General features: G+C 49.6%; 1 protein-coding gene across 3 annotated transcripts in view; it reads left to right on the top strand.

Annotated features, from left to right (window-relative positions):
• The window catches only part of AP3B2 (adaptor related protein complex 3 subunit beta 2), a 32001-nt gene that overhangs the window by 10785 nt on the left and 8000 nt on the right, over window positions 1–13216 (top strand). For all 3 annotated transcript variants that reach the window (XM_004370669.2, XM_004370668.2, XM_004370667.2), the window contains 11 exons: window positions 4594–4754; window positions 5026–5092; window positions 5192–5374; window positions 5458–5741; window positions 6034–6088; window positions 6465–6536; window positions 7821–7883; window positions 8224–8356; window positions 8632–8741; window positions 9396–9572; window positions 11704–11890. In XM_004370669.2, the coding sequence (XP_004370726.1) occupies window positions 4594–4754; window positions 5026–5092; window positions 5192–5374; window positions 5458–5741; window positions 6034–6088; window positions 6465–6536; window positions 7821–7883; window positions 8224–8356; window positions 8632–8741; window positions 9396–9572; window positions 11704–11890 (1492 nt within the window). The remainder of the gene's footprint in view (window positions 1–4593; window positions 4755–5025; window positions 5093–5191; window positions 5375–5457; window positions 5742–6033; window positions 6089–6464; window positions 6537–7820; window positions 7884–8223; window positions 8357–8631; window positions 8742–9395; window positions 9573–11703; window positions 11891–13216) is intronic.

Below are 13216 nucleotides of genomic sequence, written 5' to 3'. Positions count from 1 at the left end.
CCCCCGCCACTATTTAAATTGTGAAGATTCTCACCTTTTGTTTTGTTTTTCCCAGGATCTATAATTGAATTATATGTTAAATGCATGCATGATAAGTCTCCACTGTCTGCACTTTTTTGGCTAAGATACCTCAAGGGTAGAGACGTCCAGATGATGTCCATTCTGTGCTGTCTGCATCTCAGGCCTTTCTGATTATAACCACTAACCCTTTATTCTTTCCATACAGTTAGTTCAGATTCCTGTGGAAGGGACTCTGAAATACCTAGCTCGTTTTGTCATACCCAGCCATTCTTTAGGTTGCTGGGTAGACTGCAAATTGACTGTCTCAATCAGGTTCCATCTGCTGTGGCCAGCAGGAGGGGTTGGCAGGGTCTGCTTCTTTGGCAGAGTGGGGAGGAAAACATCACCGCTTGCATAGCAATTTATTTACTAAGCAAATACTTGGGTATCTGTACACCAAGCATTGTCTAGGTTCTTGGTGTACATATACTGAATGTAAAACAGACATGTTTTCTGTACTCACAGAGCCACAATCAATAAACATACATCAAAATATATCCTTCCCAATTGTGGTAACTGCTGTGAAGGAAAAGAACAGGGTGCCATGACAGAATGACAGACGAGACCTGATTGAGATTGGGGATCTGGAAAGTGCTTTCTGATGAGGTAACAATCTGGCTGAGACCTGGTAGAGAAAGTCACTTCCTACTTGAAGTGTGAGCTGCAGGCAGTTTCCTTTTTTATATAGATAAACTACACAGCATCAATAGTAGAAAGCCCAGAAACTAAGCAAAACTATGTACTGACTTGACCTGTCTGGGTCTCTTTTTTTCTTTAACATTTTATTGAGGTATAACTTACACACGGTAGAATGTACCTGAGACTATTTCTTCACCTGTAAAATGGGGATTTGGACGGATCAGTGGAGCTCCAACTGTGTTTTGTGGAGCCCTAATTCATTCTGAAAAGCTCTGCTTTATGTATGCTTAATATAAAGAGTCCTGGTGGTGAGGTTAAGCACTTGGCTGCTAACTTAAGGTTGGCGATTCGAACCTACCCAGTGGCTCCTTGGAAGAAAGACCCGGTGATCTGCTCCTGTAAAGATTCAGAAAAACCAACCCATTGCTGTAGAGTCAATTTCAACTCATAGTGACCCTATAGGACAGAGCAGAACTGTCCTATAGGGTTTCCAAGGCTGTAATCTTTATCAACTGAATGGCAGTGGGTTTAATCTTTATGGAAGCAGATTGCCACATCTTTCTGCTACAGAGCGGCTGGTGGGTTCAAACCGCTGACCTTTGGGTTAGCAGCTGAGCATTTAACCACTGTGCCACCAGGGCTCCTTCCTGTAAAGATTACAGCCTGGAAAACCCTATGGGGCAGTTCTACTCTGTTACATGGAGTCACTATGAGTCGGAATTGACTAGATGGCACCTAACAACAATATGCTGACTGCCTGTTACTCCCTAAACTATAAGCTTTGTAATGTTCAATGAACAAATGAATGTTAGGGGCTTTTGTAAGACTTTATTCGGAAAGAAGAGCTCTGCTTGAAGGATCCTTCCAGCTCTCACAGTGTATGAGCCTAGATCTTAATTGCACAGGGACTCAGGAATCTGTTTTTTGATTGGACATACCTCATATCCTCTTTACAGTCCAAACCAGTAAACAACCTTGCCATCAGTCTGTTTTGACTCATGTTGACCCCGTGTGTGTCAGAGTAGAACTGTGCTCCATAGGGTTTTCAACAGCTGATTTTTCAGAAGTAGATCATCAGGCCTTTCTTCCCAGGTGCCTCTGGGTAGACTCAAACCACCAACCTTTTGGTTAGCGCATTAACTGTTTGCACCACCAGGACTCCTTTTAAGGCCAGCTCACTAGAAAGCTACAAGGGCAGCTGCTCAGGCCTCGTTCTTGACCTCTGTCTTCTTCGTGCACCCCGACTGCTCCGGCCCTGTAGACTTACTGCTTGCTGGCTAAAGAATATCCAGCCTTTATCTAAGAGACTTTACTAGATGCTACCGTGTTGATCTCTCAAATTCACTTGGGCCTGCCAGAGGCCAGGTCTTTCATTTCTGAGCCTTGATTCACAGGGTTCTGTCATCAGGAGCCTCACTTGAACCTTTTTAGTGTTCCAATGATAAGGTAAACAGTTTTTTTTTTTTTTTTTTAAGCCAAAACCATAAGATCCAGCTCAGACTGGCAAGAAACCTTTTTGGTTGAATGAGAATTAAACCATTTTATAAAAATTTTATAAACATTGTTTTATAAAAATTATTCTGGAATTTTTTCAGGGACAACTTTTACAGTTCTCAGTAGTTTCTACAGTCTGTCCCTTTTCCTCTTTTAGAAAACCAGGTCATTTAGTGCAATGATCACTCCAGAACAGTGGTCAGCAAACCTTTCTGTAAAGTGCCAGAGAGTAAATATTTTAGGCTTTAAGGCAATACGGTGTCAACTATGCCAACTACTCAATTTTGCCCTTGTAGTGTGAAAGCATCCATAAACTAGTGGGTATGGCTGTGTTCCAATAAAATTTTATTTACAAAAAGGGCATTGGATAGATTTGGCCCCAGGGCCATCATGTGCCCACCTCTGCTTTAGAACAGCCCTGCCAGGTCATCTCCAGTGATGGGGACCTCATCCTGTAAGGCAACTCATTCCATCTTAGGGAAGCTACCACTGTTTTTTAAAAAACTCATTATATTGCATTGAAACCTACCTTGCTGTAATTTTTAAAAACGTGTCTCAGGCTTACAAAAAGTCATAAAGAATAATATAATGAATACTCATATACTCAACATAAGAAACCAAGCATTTATCAAACAGCCAAAGCCCCCTACGTATCTTATCTGTTTATCATTTATATGCATATCTTTATTCTTCTACTACCTATTTATGTATTCCTAAACAATATGTTGTTTTGTAAATGGTTATCATACTATATATGTATTCCAAGCAACTTGGTTTCTTTGTTGTTGTTGTTAGTGTCTTTTGGCCTTTCCTGCACACTGGAACCAGTCGTTTCCATCCACAGTTCTTCCTTCATTTTATCAGCCCAGGCTGAGCCCGTGTTTGCTTTCTTAGCAGCACACCCATGTGGTTGGCTCAATTTAGACAAACCTCCAGTTGGCAAGAGGATAATCTAGGCTTCCCAGTATCCTGTCCTTGTGCAATTGATCCTTTCAGCCTTATTATATTTCATTTCATTGGTTTAGCACAGGGCCTAAGCCCAGGGTTATTCTAAATCTTAATTTTGTCCCTCCTGATTTTGTGTCTTCCTCCAAGATGTTGATAAGCTATTCAGACCAGGGTGACTGACTTCAGTTTCCAGGTTGACACTGATCTCTTCATAAACCTCCCCTAGGTACAATATTTTACCAAACTGTAGATTTACCTAACTGTACAATTGGCTGGCATTTTCCCACAGTCAGGAAGGGGCTTATTCAACAGCAAAAAGAAATTGTCACCTTTCATGTGAAAAGGGCTGTGAGCGTTACAGAAATAAAACAGACATGAATTCTGCTCTGAAAATGCATAGATATTAGGTGAAACAAAAGGCTGGCATCAAAAATGGCAATACAAGGGAGAAAAATGACAATCCAGGAAATGCTGTGAGAGACTGAGAAAAGCCTTGCTGAAATCCAAATACTTAGTACTAATATCTACCAGTCTGGTTACCCTATCAAAAAGGGAAACATTTTTTGCAACTTCCTGTGACTCTATAATCATTTCCAAATAAAATGCTAAAAACAAAAAGCAGGCATTAGCAGCTGGCTTAATATAATTTGTCTCTAAGAAAACATAGACTCCTGCTTTTCAAATACCTACTTCTAAACCATCTTAAAAAAAACACACAAACCAATTCTAGAATTTTACCAGGGATTACTACCAAGTTCACCTGTAATTTCGTGAATCTTCTCTTTTTCCATTTTAGAAAATCAGGGTAACATCTATCCTTCTTTAGTGTTACAGCACCTCTCCTATTGTCCATAATTCTCCAAGATTAGCAGTAATTTACAGCTGGTGCTGCTGCTGATGACGATAATGGGAAGATAGACTTAAGCCCCATGATTTCAGTACAGTGTGGCTAATGCTCTTAGCAAGTGTGTATAGTGTATAATAGGAGCAAAGAGGACAGGTCTACATACTCTGCTTTAAGCACTGAAAGATAAACAGCAGCGTTTGAGAGGCTGCTGGGAGACAGGAATGTAAGAAGGAATTATTTGGAAGGGAGACCAGCTTCCATTTGCTGGTGATCACCTCAGGCATAAACAAAGGGCCCCCACGCCTAGATTAGTTTGGCTCATTCAGAAACCTTAGGCATTCTGAAAGTTTTTCCGCTCTTTGTGAAAGTGAAGTTGCGCACTTCCATACCTATTCAGGTGTCAGATTTCTGCAGCCAAGGCCAAGAGTCAGTATCCCGAGCAGTGCCCCCAGGTACCCAGCACGGCACACCATCTAGGCTCAAGTCATGAGGCAGGGAAGCAAGAGCTGGTGGTAGCTGGGGACAGTGACTTGCAGAGGGTGTACCCTTGTCCCATCAGGGCACCTGGTGCCTCCTGATTGCTCTGCCTCCACCTCTGCCCTTAGGACCCCAACCAGCTGATTCGGGCCAGTGCCCTCCGTGTCCTCTCTAGCATCCGTGTGCCCATCATAGTACCCATCATGATGCTGGCCATCAAGGAAGCTGCCTCGGACATGTCCCCCTATGTGCGGAAAACAGCTGCCCATGCCATCCCTAAACTCTACAGGTATGCCCCAGCCTCTGCCCTTCACTCCGGGGGATTGGTTCCCAAGCCCCCAGCCCACTCCTGGACTCACCTGAAGTCCTGCAGGCAGCCCCTCTTTTTACCTTTCAGGTGATTTAAGACAGTTTGGAGAGTTGACCGAGATAGAGGACAATGGAGATTGGGGGTCCCACCTCTTCATGAATAATCAGGGGCTGGGGTGCAGGAGGCTTGGGTAGATATTGGACAGGCTGCCAGTGGGGGTACAAATCCTCCTCAACAATTTCTCCCTCAGTTTGGACTCTGACCAGAAGGATCAGCTGATAGAGGTCATTGAGAAGCTTCTGGCAGACAAAACCACAGTGTGTATTTTGGGCACACAAGAATGGAGGAAGGGAAGGTGCGGGTCAGGGGCCCATCTGCGTTTCCCGTTTATCCTCTTGCCTTTGCCTGTCCCCCAGCTGGTGGCCGGCAGCGTGGTAATGGCCTTCGAGGAGGTGTGCCCAGAGCGCATCGACCTGATTCACAAGAACTACCGGAAACTTTGTAACCTGCTCATCGACGTGGAGGAGTGGGGCCAGGTGGTCATCATCAGCATGCTTACCCGCTACGCACGCACCCAGTTCCTGAGCCCCACCCAGAACGTGAGTGGGTGCCCAGGCGGGGCAGGTGGCACCGTCGTCTTGGTGAGGCGCCCACTGGCCGGCCTGTCTGTCTCTCCCTCCAGGAATCCCTGCTAGAGGAGAACCCTGAGAAAGCCTTCTACGGCTCGGAGGAGGACGAGGCCAAGGGCCCTGGGCCAGAGGAGGCTGCCGCCACTGCGCTGCCCTCCCGAAAGCCCTACGTAATGGACCCGGACCACCGGCTGCTGCTGCGTAACACAAAGCCTCTGCTGCAGAGCCGCAGCGCCGCCGTCGTCATGGCAGTGGCGCAGCTCTACTTCCACCTGGCCCCCAAGGCGGAGGTGGGCGTCATCGCCAAGGCGCTAGTGCGCCTGCTGCGCAGCCACAGGTGCGCGCCTCCATGTTGCGGCACGGGCATGGCCCGCCCACATGCCTGGCCTGGCACGGTCCCACCACCAGGCATTTGTACGTGACCCATGCAGGATCACGCCCCCTCACGACTCACCACCCTCCACCTACTCCACCTGCTCCCGCACTGACCCCGGTCCCGCCCTCCTCCTCCTGGACCAGGAGTCCTGGTCCTTCTCTCTCCGCTATTTGGCCTACCTTCTCCCCACTGGCTGCCCCTTGCCCCAGCCGAGGGGACCAGGGACGTCTGACCTGTCTCTGTCTCTTCGCAGTGAGGTGCAGTACGTGGTGCTCCAGAACGTCGCCACCATGTCTATCAAACGCCGGGTGAGCATGCGACCAAGACCTCTCCTCACCGCTCGAGGGGTGGCTGCTGGGGGCACCAAGGCACCGTTGGGAGTGGGACCCGGGAAAAGGAGAGATGGGGGAATGCCTGATCTGCGCAGGACCAGGCCAGAGCCAGAGGAAGGGGAGACCCTAAACACAAGCCAAGGAGCAAGGCCTGGATCCTGAAGGGCCGCTGAGGGGGGAAAGCTCAGTAAAGAGAGACCTGGTCAGATCTGAGCGGGAAGAATAGAAGAGTGGAGGACAATGAGGAGGCAGGAAGGATCCTGCGCCATGGGTCAGGAGATGATGGGCCCTCAGGAAGAGGAGCGGGTCGGGGGCTGCTGTTGAGCTCCGGGATCTGCTTCTCTTGTGCCAGGGTATGTTTGAGCCCTACCTGAAGAGCTTCTACATCAGGTCCACTGACCCCACCCAGATCAAGGTCCTGAAGGTGAGTAATGGACGGGTGTGCATGAAGCATTTCAGGCTCCTCTTCACCCCCGCACGCCCACTTTGATAATTCACAGTGGCCACCCTAGGTGCCTGTCAGTTTCTGGGGCTGAGCTCATGGCTACCTCAGCCAGGTATGTTTGTTCAAGGAAGCAAGCTAATGAGAACTGGGGAGATGGGGAAAGGGAACCGCCCTTTGCCTGGTACCTGTTGTACACCTCCCACTCTTCACATATGAATTCACTTGATTTTCATAATAACCCCATTAGATGTACATTATCTCCAGTTCATAAAAATGTAGATTTTAGGGTCAGGTAACTGTAAGTCTGCTGACTCCAAAGCTTATGCTTTTCTCACTGCAGTCTTCTGCCTCCCACTCAGTATTACCACCCCCATGCCCCTCAAGCTTTTGTGCAAACATACGCCCGCAGAAAAAGTGGCAGAAGCGCATACCTCCGCTCCACTCCCACTCCACCTCTGCATTCCTGAGTGGTCTTTGTTCAGCAACAGTTCGTCCTCCTAACCCTTTCTGAGTATCTCCTGTGGATCCTCATGTTGCTAGATCTAGGGGTAGAAGAGAAAGAGAGCAAAAATAACCAGGGAACCTGTTCTTGTGGAGCTTATAGTAGGGGGAACGGAAGAAACATTAAGCAGCTAATCACAAAACAAATGTAGAATTCCGTTTGTGAAATATGGTAGGAAAAAAGGTACAGAAAGCCATAAGAGCATCAAATAGGGGGACATGATCTAGTCTGGGGGTAGGGTGTCAGGGAAGTTTTCCCCAAGGAAAACTTGAGCTGAGGCCTGAGAAGTGAGCGTGAATTATCTAGGTAAATACAGAGATAGGAGTGGGAAGGACTGTTCCACACAGAGGGAACAGCATATGCAAAGGCCCTGGGGCATAGAGGGCAAGAAGTAGAGCCATGGGAGATGAAGCTGGAGAGGCAGATAGGGTTCAGGCCATTCAGGGACTTACAGACCATGGTAAGGATTTTGGTCTGTATCCTAAAAGCAATAGGAAGCATTACATTTTTAATGGGAATGGGAAGTGACACAGTCATACTGTGGGCATACTCTGTCAGGGAATCTGTTTAAGAGGCAAACTCCTGCATTTTAGACAAGCTTCATGATCTGTCAGTTCCCTCAGCAGTCCAAGGATGATGCAGGCTGTCCTGAGGATTGTTTTCTGGTCTTTGAAGTGTATTTTGGGATGAAAGGTTATGAAAGCACAGAAAGCCCACTAACTACCTTGCCCATTTTCTGTGTTCTACGCCCCTCCCCGCAGCTGGAAGTGCTGACCAACCTGGCCAATGAGACCAACATCCCTACTGTCCTGAGGGAATTCCAGGTACGGATCAGGGGCAGCCCCAGCCATAGAGGCCCAGGAGAGGTGCCTTCAGATCCTTGTCCTAGAGAGAATCACCCTGGTGGTCAAACTGCCCTTCTGAGTCCAAAGCTGGAGATCTTGTTATCTTAGGTCACTCTCCCAATGCCTTCTGCTGGCTTTGAGCGGGGAAATCAGTTGGTAGGGGTGGAGGGGGGCAAGGTAGTTTCTCCTTCTCTCCCAGGGTTTAGTCTCTGGCATGATGAGTCTTTGAGTGAGCAGTCACAGCCTGCCTGAAGGTCACCCTCTAGCCTGTGGAATCACTGGCTGCCTGGGGGTCACTTTCTGTCATGGCATCCCACAGACCTACATTCGCAGTATGGACAAAGACTTTGTGGCAGCCACAATCCAGGCCATTGGACGCTGTGCAACTAACATAGGCCGAGTTCGTGACACCTGTCTCAACGGGCTGGTGCAGCTGCTGTCCAACCGTGATGGTCAGTGTTTGTCTGAGTGTCCAGCCTTGATCAGTGGGTGTCTCCCTGCATGTCTGACTCTGATGGCCAGTGGGGACCCACCTATCTGTCTAAGCACAATATGTGTCCATCAGCTTGTCTGCCTCGATTAGTGTCCAGGTGTTCCGATCCCTCTGAAGGTCACTAGAGAAGTAAAGGGGACTGAGAAGGAGGGTCTGGGGCATCACAGGTGTGTCTCTCCACCTGTGTGTGGCCACCTGTTGCCTGGGGTCCACACACTCGTTCCCATTCCACAGAGCTTGTGGTTGCAGAGTCAGTGGTCGTCATTAAGAAGCTGCTGCAGATGCAGCCAGCACAGCACGGGGAGATCATCAAACACTTGGCAAAGCTCACGGACAACATCCAGGTGAGGGAGCAGCCCCATGTTCCCCTTCTCAGCCCAACATCATCCTGCCCATCACTTTAACATCTTGTAATTAAATACTCTAGACTTATCAAAATCAACCTCCAGACTTTCCACATTGATCCTGAAAGGTCTTCAGGTAGAAGGAGGGGAAAGACTGGATTGCGTGACCTTGGCCTTGTTGCTGGGATTCACCTTCCCTTGATGATCCCTCGATGAGCTCCGTGGCCTTTACCTTCACTCTCATTTTTCCTCTCTAAAGCTCTGGCTAGGGGTGGCTGACTGACAAATCCTGTGCTTTTCTGCTGCACTGCTGAGTTAAAACACTCAAACAATGAAGATTTTCAGGAAGAATGACATGACAGCAAAGCAGTGAGGGTACAGTGAATCCAGAAAATCACTCTTTTAAACCACAGCCAAATTTGGGGCTTGAAGGCTCTGCTCAGGCTAATGAAACCCTAGGGAAGACGGGAGGTGCTGCCCAGGAGAGGCCAACCTTTTAATTTCTCTCCTACTGCCCCCCACTCCCATTTCCACAGAACCCCACAATACAATGGGCCAGCACAGACAGGAGGGCTGGTTCCCTGGTGGTCTATGTTCCTACTCCCATTCCCACATCTCCCCCAGTCCTCTCTCCTCTCACTCCCACACCCACAGGTGCCCATGGCCCGAGCCAGCATACTGTGGCTTATCGGCGAGTACTGTGAGCACGTCCCCAGGATTGCACCTGATGTACTGAGAAAAATGGCCAAGTCTTTCACAGCAGAGGAGGATATCGTCAAGCTGCAGGTCATCAACTTGGCAGCCAAGCTCTATCTGACCAATTCTAAGCAGGTAAAGATTGAGAGATGCCACCCAAAATTCTCTGGTCCCAGAAACTCTGCCTCAGCAGTATCCTGTGGGCCCTCACCAGGCAGGCCTAACTTGAGCGCCTCTTTCTGAAGAGGGTGATCAGGGGCAGGTGGCTGGTCTTCCACATAAGCAGTGTTACTCCAGTATCTGCAGCTATTCTGGGGACCCAAGGGCCTGGTAGGGCTGGTGGCCACTGTTGAAGAGGCTCCCCTGTGGAGCTGTGACCTTCAGTCAGCTAGCAGGAGTGTTCCTTTCTGCCCCTTTGGGAGGCACCAGCAGTGACATGCATTGATGCAATAACATGAAATCAGGGAGATGTGATCCATGCTTCCTCCCCAAGCTTGGTGATGTTTGGCCAGTCTGTGCCAGTGATAAGGGCAGGTGAGTCTCTGCTTGGGCTTGGGTGGTGCTGGCGTCCATTGTCATTCCCAAGGTGATGTTATGAGAGGTACCATAGCAAAAGGTAGAACTTAGCTGGAACATCAGCATGTTAAAATCCCCTTGGGTGTCCAGGATCCTCTGAGTTGCCTCCAGGAGATTCTCCTAAGAACAAAGTGTAATGTGCAGAGCTTTCCAAGGTATTGGGGCACCAAGCACCGTGACAGTGCTCGCACTCACTGCCCCACTCAGTTAAGCAAGGCAGGGGTCGTCAAACTACAGTCCATGGGTCAAATCTGACCTGCTGCCTCTTTTTGTAAATATAATTTTATTGGAACACAGCCACACTCATTCGTTTATGTACTGTCTTTGACAACCTCTATGCTACAACAGCAGAGTTGAATAGTCGAGACAGTCTGTATTTACTTTCTGGCCCTTTACAGGAAAAGTTTGCCAACCCCTGAAGCAAAGTATCTGGGCAGGTGGCCGGGGTCTGCAGCAGGGCTACATCCTGAGATTGTGGCATGTCTGCCAGGGTGTAGTTCTCCTCACCCTGGGTTAGGGCAGCCCCCATGCCAGCAGGTAGGCGGTGAGGGAAAGGGGCAGCACCTAGTGCTCCTTCACCTGGGCAAGGCACTTTTGTGACTCTTCTCTCCTGTGTAAAATGGGACTGGAAATACCTACCTCAAAGGAGCCCTGGTGGCACAGTGGTTAAGTACTCGGCTGCTAACCAAAAGGTTGGCAGTTCGAACCCACCAGTCGCTCCCTGGGAGAAAGACGTGGCAATCTGCTTCCGTAAAGATTACAGCCTTGGAAACCCCATGGGGCAGTTCTCCTCTGTCCTGTAGGGTTGCTGTGAGTTGGAATTGACTTGATGCAGTGGGTTTTGTGTAGGAATAACTACCTCTCAGAAGGGATGTGGGGATTAAATGAGTTAGTGTGAAGCACCTAGCACAGTGCCCAACACTAGAAGGTACTCAGTAAATGATAACTGCTACCACTGTCATTTTGTTGAAGGCCTGGCAGGTTAGACTAGGCCAGGCTAAGGGCAGAAATTGAGATATTGGGTCCTGGGGTGTGGCCGCCATGACCGAAGACTGCGAACCCCGCATGACCTCAGCAAACCCTGAGCAGCTGCACTTTACTCTGATCTCATTAGAACCCTCTAGGAGGGAGGGTCATGAGCTCTGAGACCTCTGGGCTGCTCAGAGTCTACCTTGTGGTTAGTGGGGCGTGAAGGTAGCCTCTGCTAAGGGCATCCCTGCTATTCCTCCTCTCTCTTTTTGTCATCTAGTTTCCCCCTGGGTGATGGGGCCTGCCAACTGTGAGGTCTCCCAGAATGTTCCAGACCTTCACTCACCCTGACAGCCCAGGGTAGAGGGGCTGGCCCAGCCTGGGCTAGGTAGGGTAGGAGCAGGGCCTGGGGCAGCGGGGACCACAAACCTGAACCAGAGCAGAGTCCAGGGCCAAGAGGGCAGCTTCTTTTGCTGACCCAAGGCAGTTGTCAAAGTGGGGTCAGGAGTCTGTGCCAGAGAGACTAGAGGATATGTGTTGAGTCTGGAACAATGGCAGGGCGAGGAGGGAGAGTTGGGTAGAGGCAGCCAGTCCCAAGGAATGAGGACCTGCAAACTGTGAGGTCTAGAAGAACTGCTTGGGGTGTTGGCTTAAAGGATCTGGGTCAGAGCCCTCTTGTTCCCTGCAACCACTGCTGACTCACCTCTTCTTGTCCCCCCAGACCAAGCTGCTGACCCAGTATGTGCTGAGCCTGGCCAAGTACGACCAGAACTATGATATCCGTGACCGAGCCCGCTTCACCCGGCAGCTCATCGTCCCTTCGGAGCAGGGTGGGGCCCTCAGCCGCCACGCTAAGAAGCTCTTCTTGGCACCCAAGCCGGCCCCGGTCTTGGAGTCATCCTTCAAAGGTGGGAGCTGAAATCAAGGGTAACCTTCCTGTGGGGCCCCCAGCCGCAGACCCTGGCCTTAGCCAGGCACTAGACTTCTGGGGAAATGCCGGTCTGACCCTCTGGCCCACCGCTACGGCCCCTCCTGCAGTAACCAGGGCTCACCTTTTTATCCACTCACAAGCACCACTAACATCATCTCCCCTGAGTCTGCCTCCTGGCCATGATGGGCTCCTGGCTCCTCTCCTCTCTCTGGCTCCCTCTTTGATGCCCTTAATGATCAGGCACTGACCATTTAGTGTTGCCATCAAGTCAGTTCTGACTCATGGCAATTCCACATGTGCAGAGTAGAACTGTGCTTCATAGGGTTTTCAAAGGTGGATTTTTCAGAAGTAGATCATCAGACCTTTCTTCCGAGGCAGCTCTGTGTGGACTCAAACCTCCAGTCTTTTAGTTAGCAGCAAGCATGTTAATGTTTACACCATCCAGGGACTCCAGTCAGACACTAGGCCTGAACATGTATATCAAGAATTTAAATACGAAGGACCCTGGAAGGCAGGAAGTGAAACAACATACAGAGTAGAGATGTATGTTTGTAAAAGTCCTGAGAACACAGTTCCCAGCAGTATGTGGGCTTAGTCCCTGGAGGTCAACCCAAACCCTGGCCCAGCCCTCAGCCCAGCCTCTGTTCGCCTCTGTTCTCCAGCCCTTAAGGGCTCCTCTTCCATGACAAGGGCTCTGAGAGGCCTCGGAGTGGAGGTCCTCCAGCTGGCTCTCTGGACTCCAAGAACTGAAGCCTGGAACCTACACAGGAGAGGGATCACCTCCACATAGCTTCGTTCCCCAGGACCTCAAGAAGAGGGAGTTGGTTTTTTTTTTTGAGGTGAAATTACGGACACCAAAACATATACTAATTCAATTTCTCCATGTATAATTCAGTGACATTGATTACATTCTTCAAGTTGTGCAACCATTCTCACTATCAGGAATAGAGAGATGTTAAGAGATGGGGCGGATTGGAAAATCTCCCAGGAAGAAGGTGAACAGCCTATTTCTCCCTCCCCTGACACCATCACCGCTCACGGGTCTCTGTGTTGCGGGTCTTGTGTGCCACATGCTGGTTCTCTGACCCTGACTCCCACTGCTACGTTCTGACTGCCCCCCTCCCAGACATGTCCCTTCCCCTGGACCCAGCCTGGCCAGCCTTGTAGTCGTTGTAGCTGCCATCCTCCCCTCCCTCTCTAGGCCTCCTCCCTGGGTCTGGCTGCGGGGCGGCACGCAGCCCTCACTGCCTGGGAAGAGAAGACTAGATTCAGACTCAGCCTTTCCGGCAGGCAGAGCCCGAGC

The sequence above is a fragment of the Trichechus manatus genome, unplaced genomic scaffold (genome assembly GCF_000243295.1).
Source record: "Trichechus manatus latirostris isolate Lorelei unplaced genomic scaffold, TriManLat1.0 scaffold00009, whole genome shotgun sequence".
Classification (NCBI taxonomy): Eukaryota; Metazoa; Chordata; class Mammalia; order Sirenia; family Trichechidae; genus Trichechus; species Trichechus manatus.
This window is presented reverse-complemented; position numbering and strand designations above follow the sequence as displayed.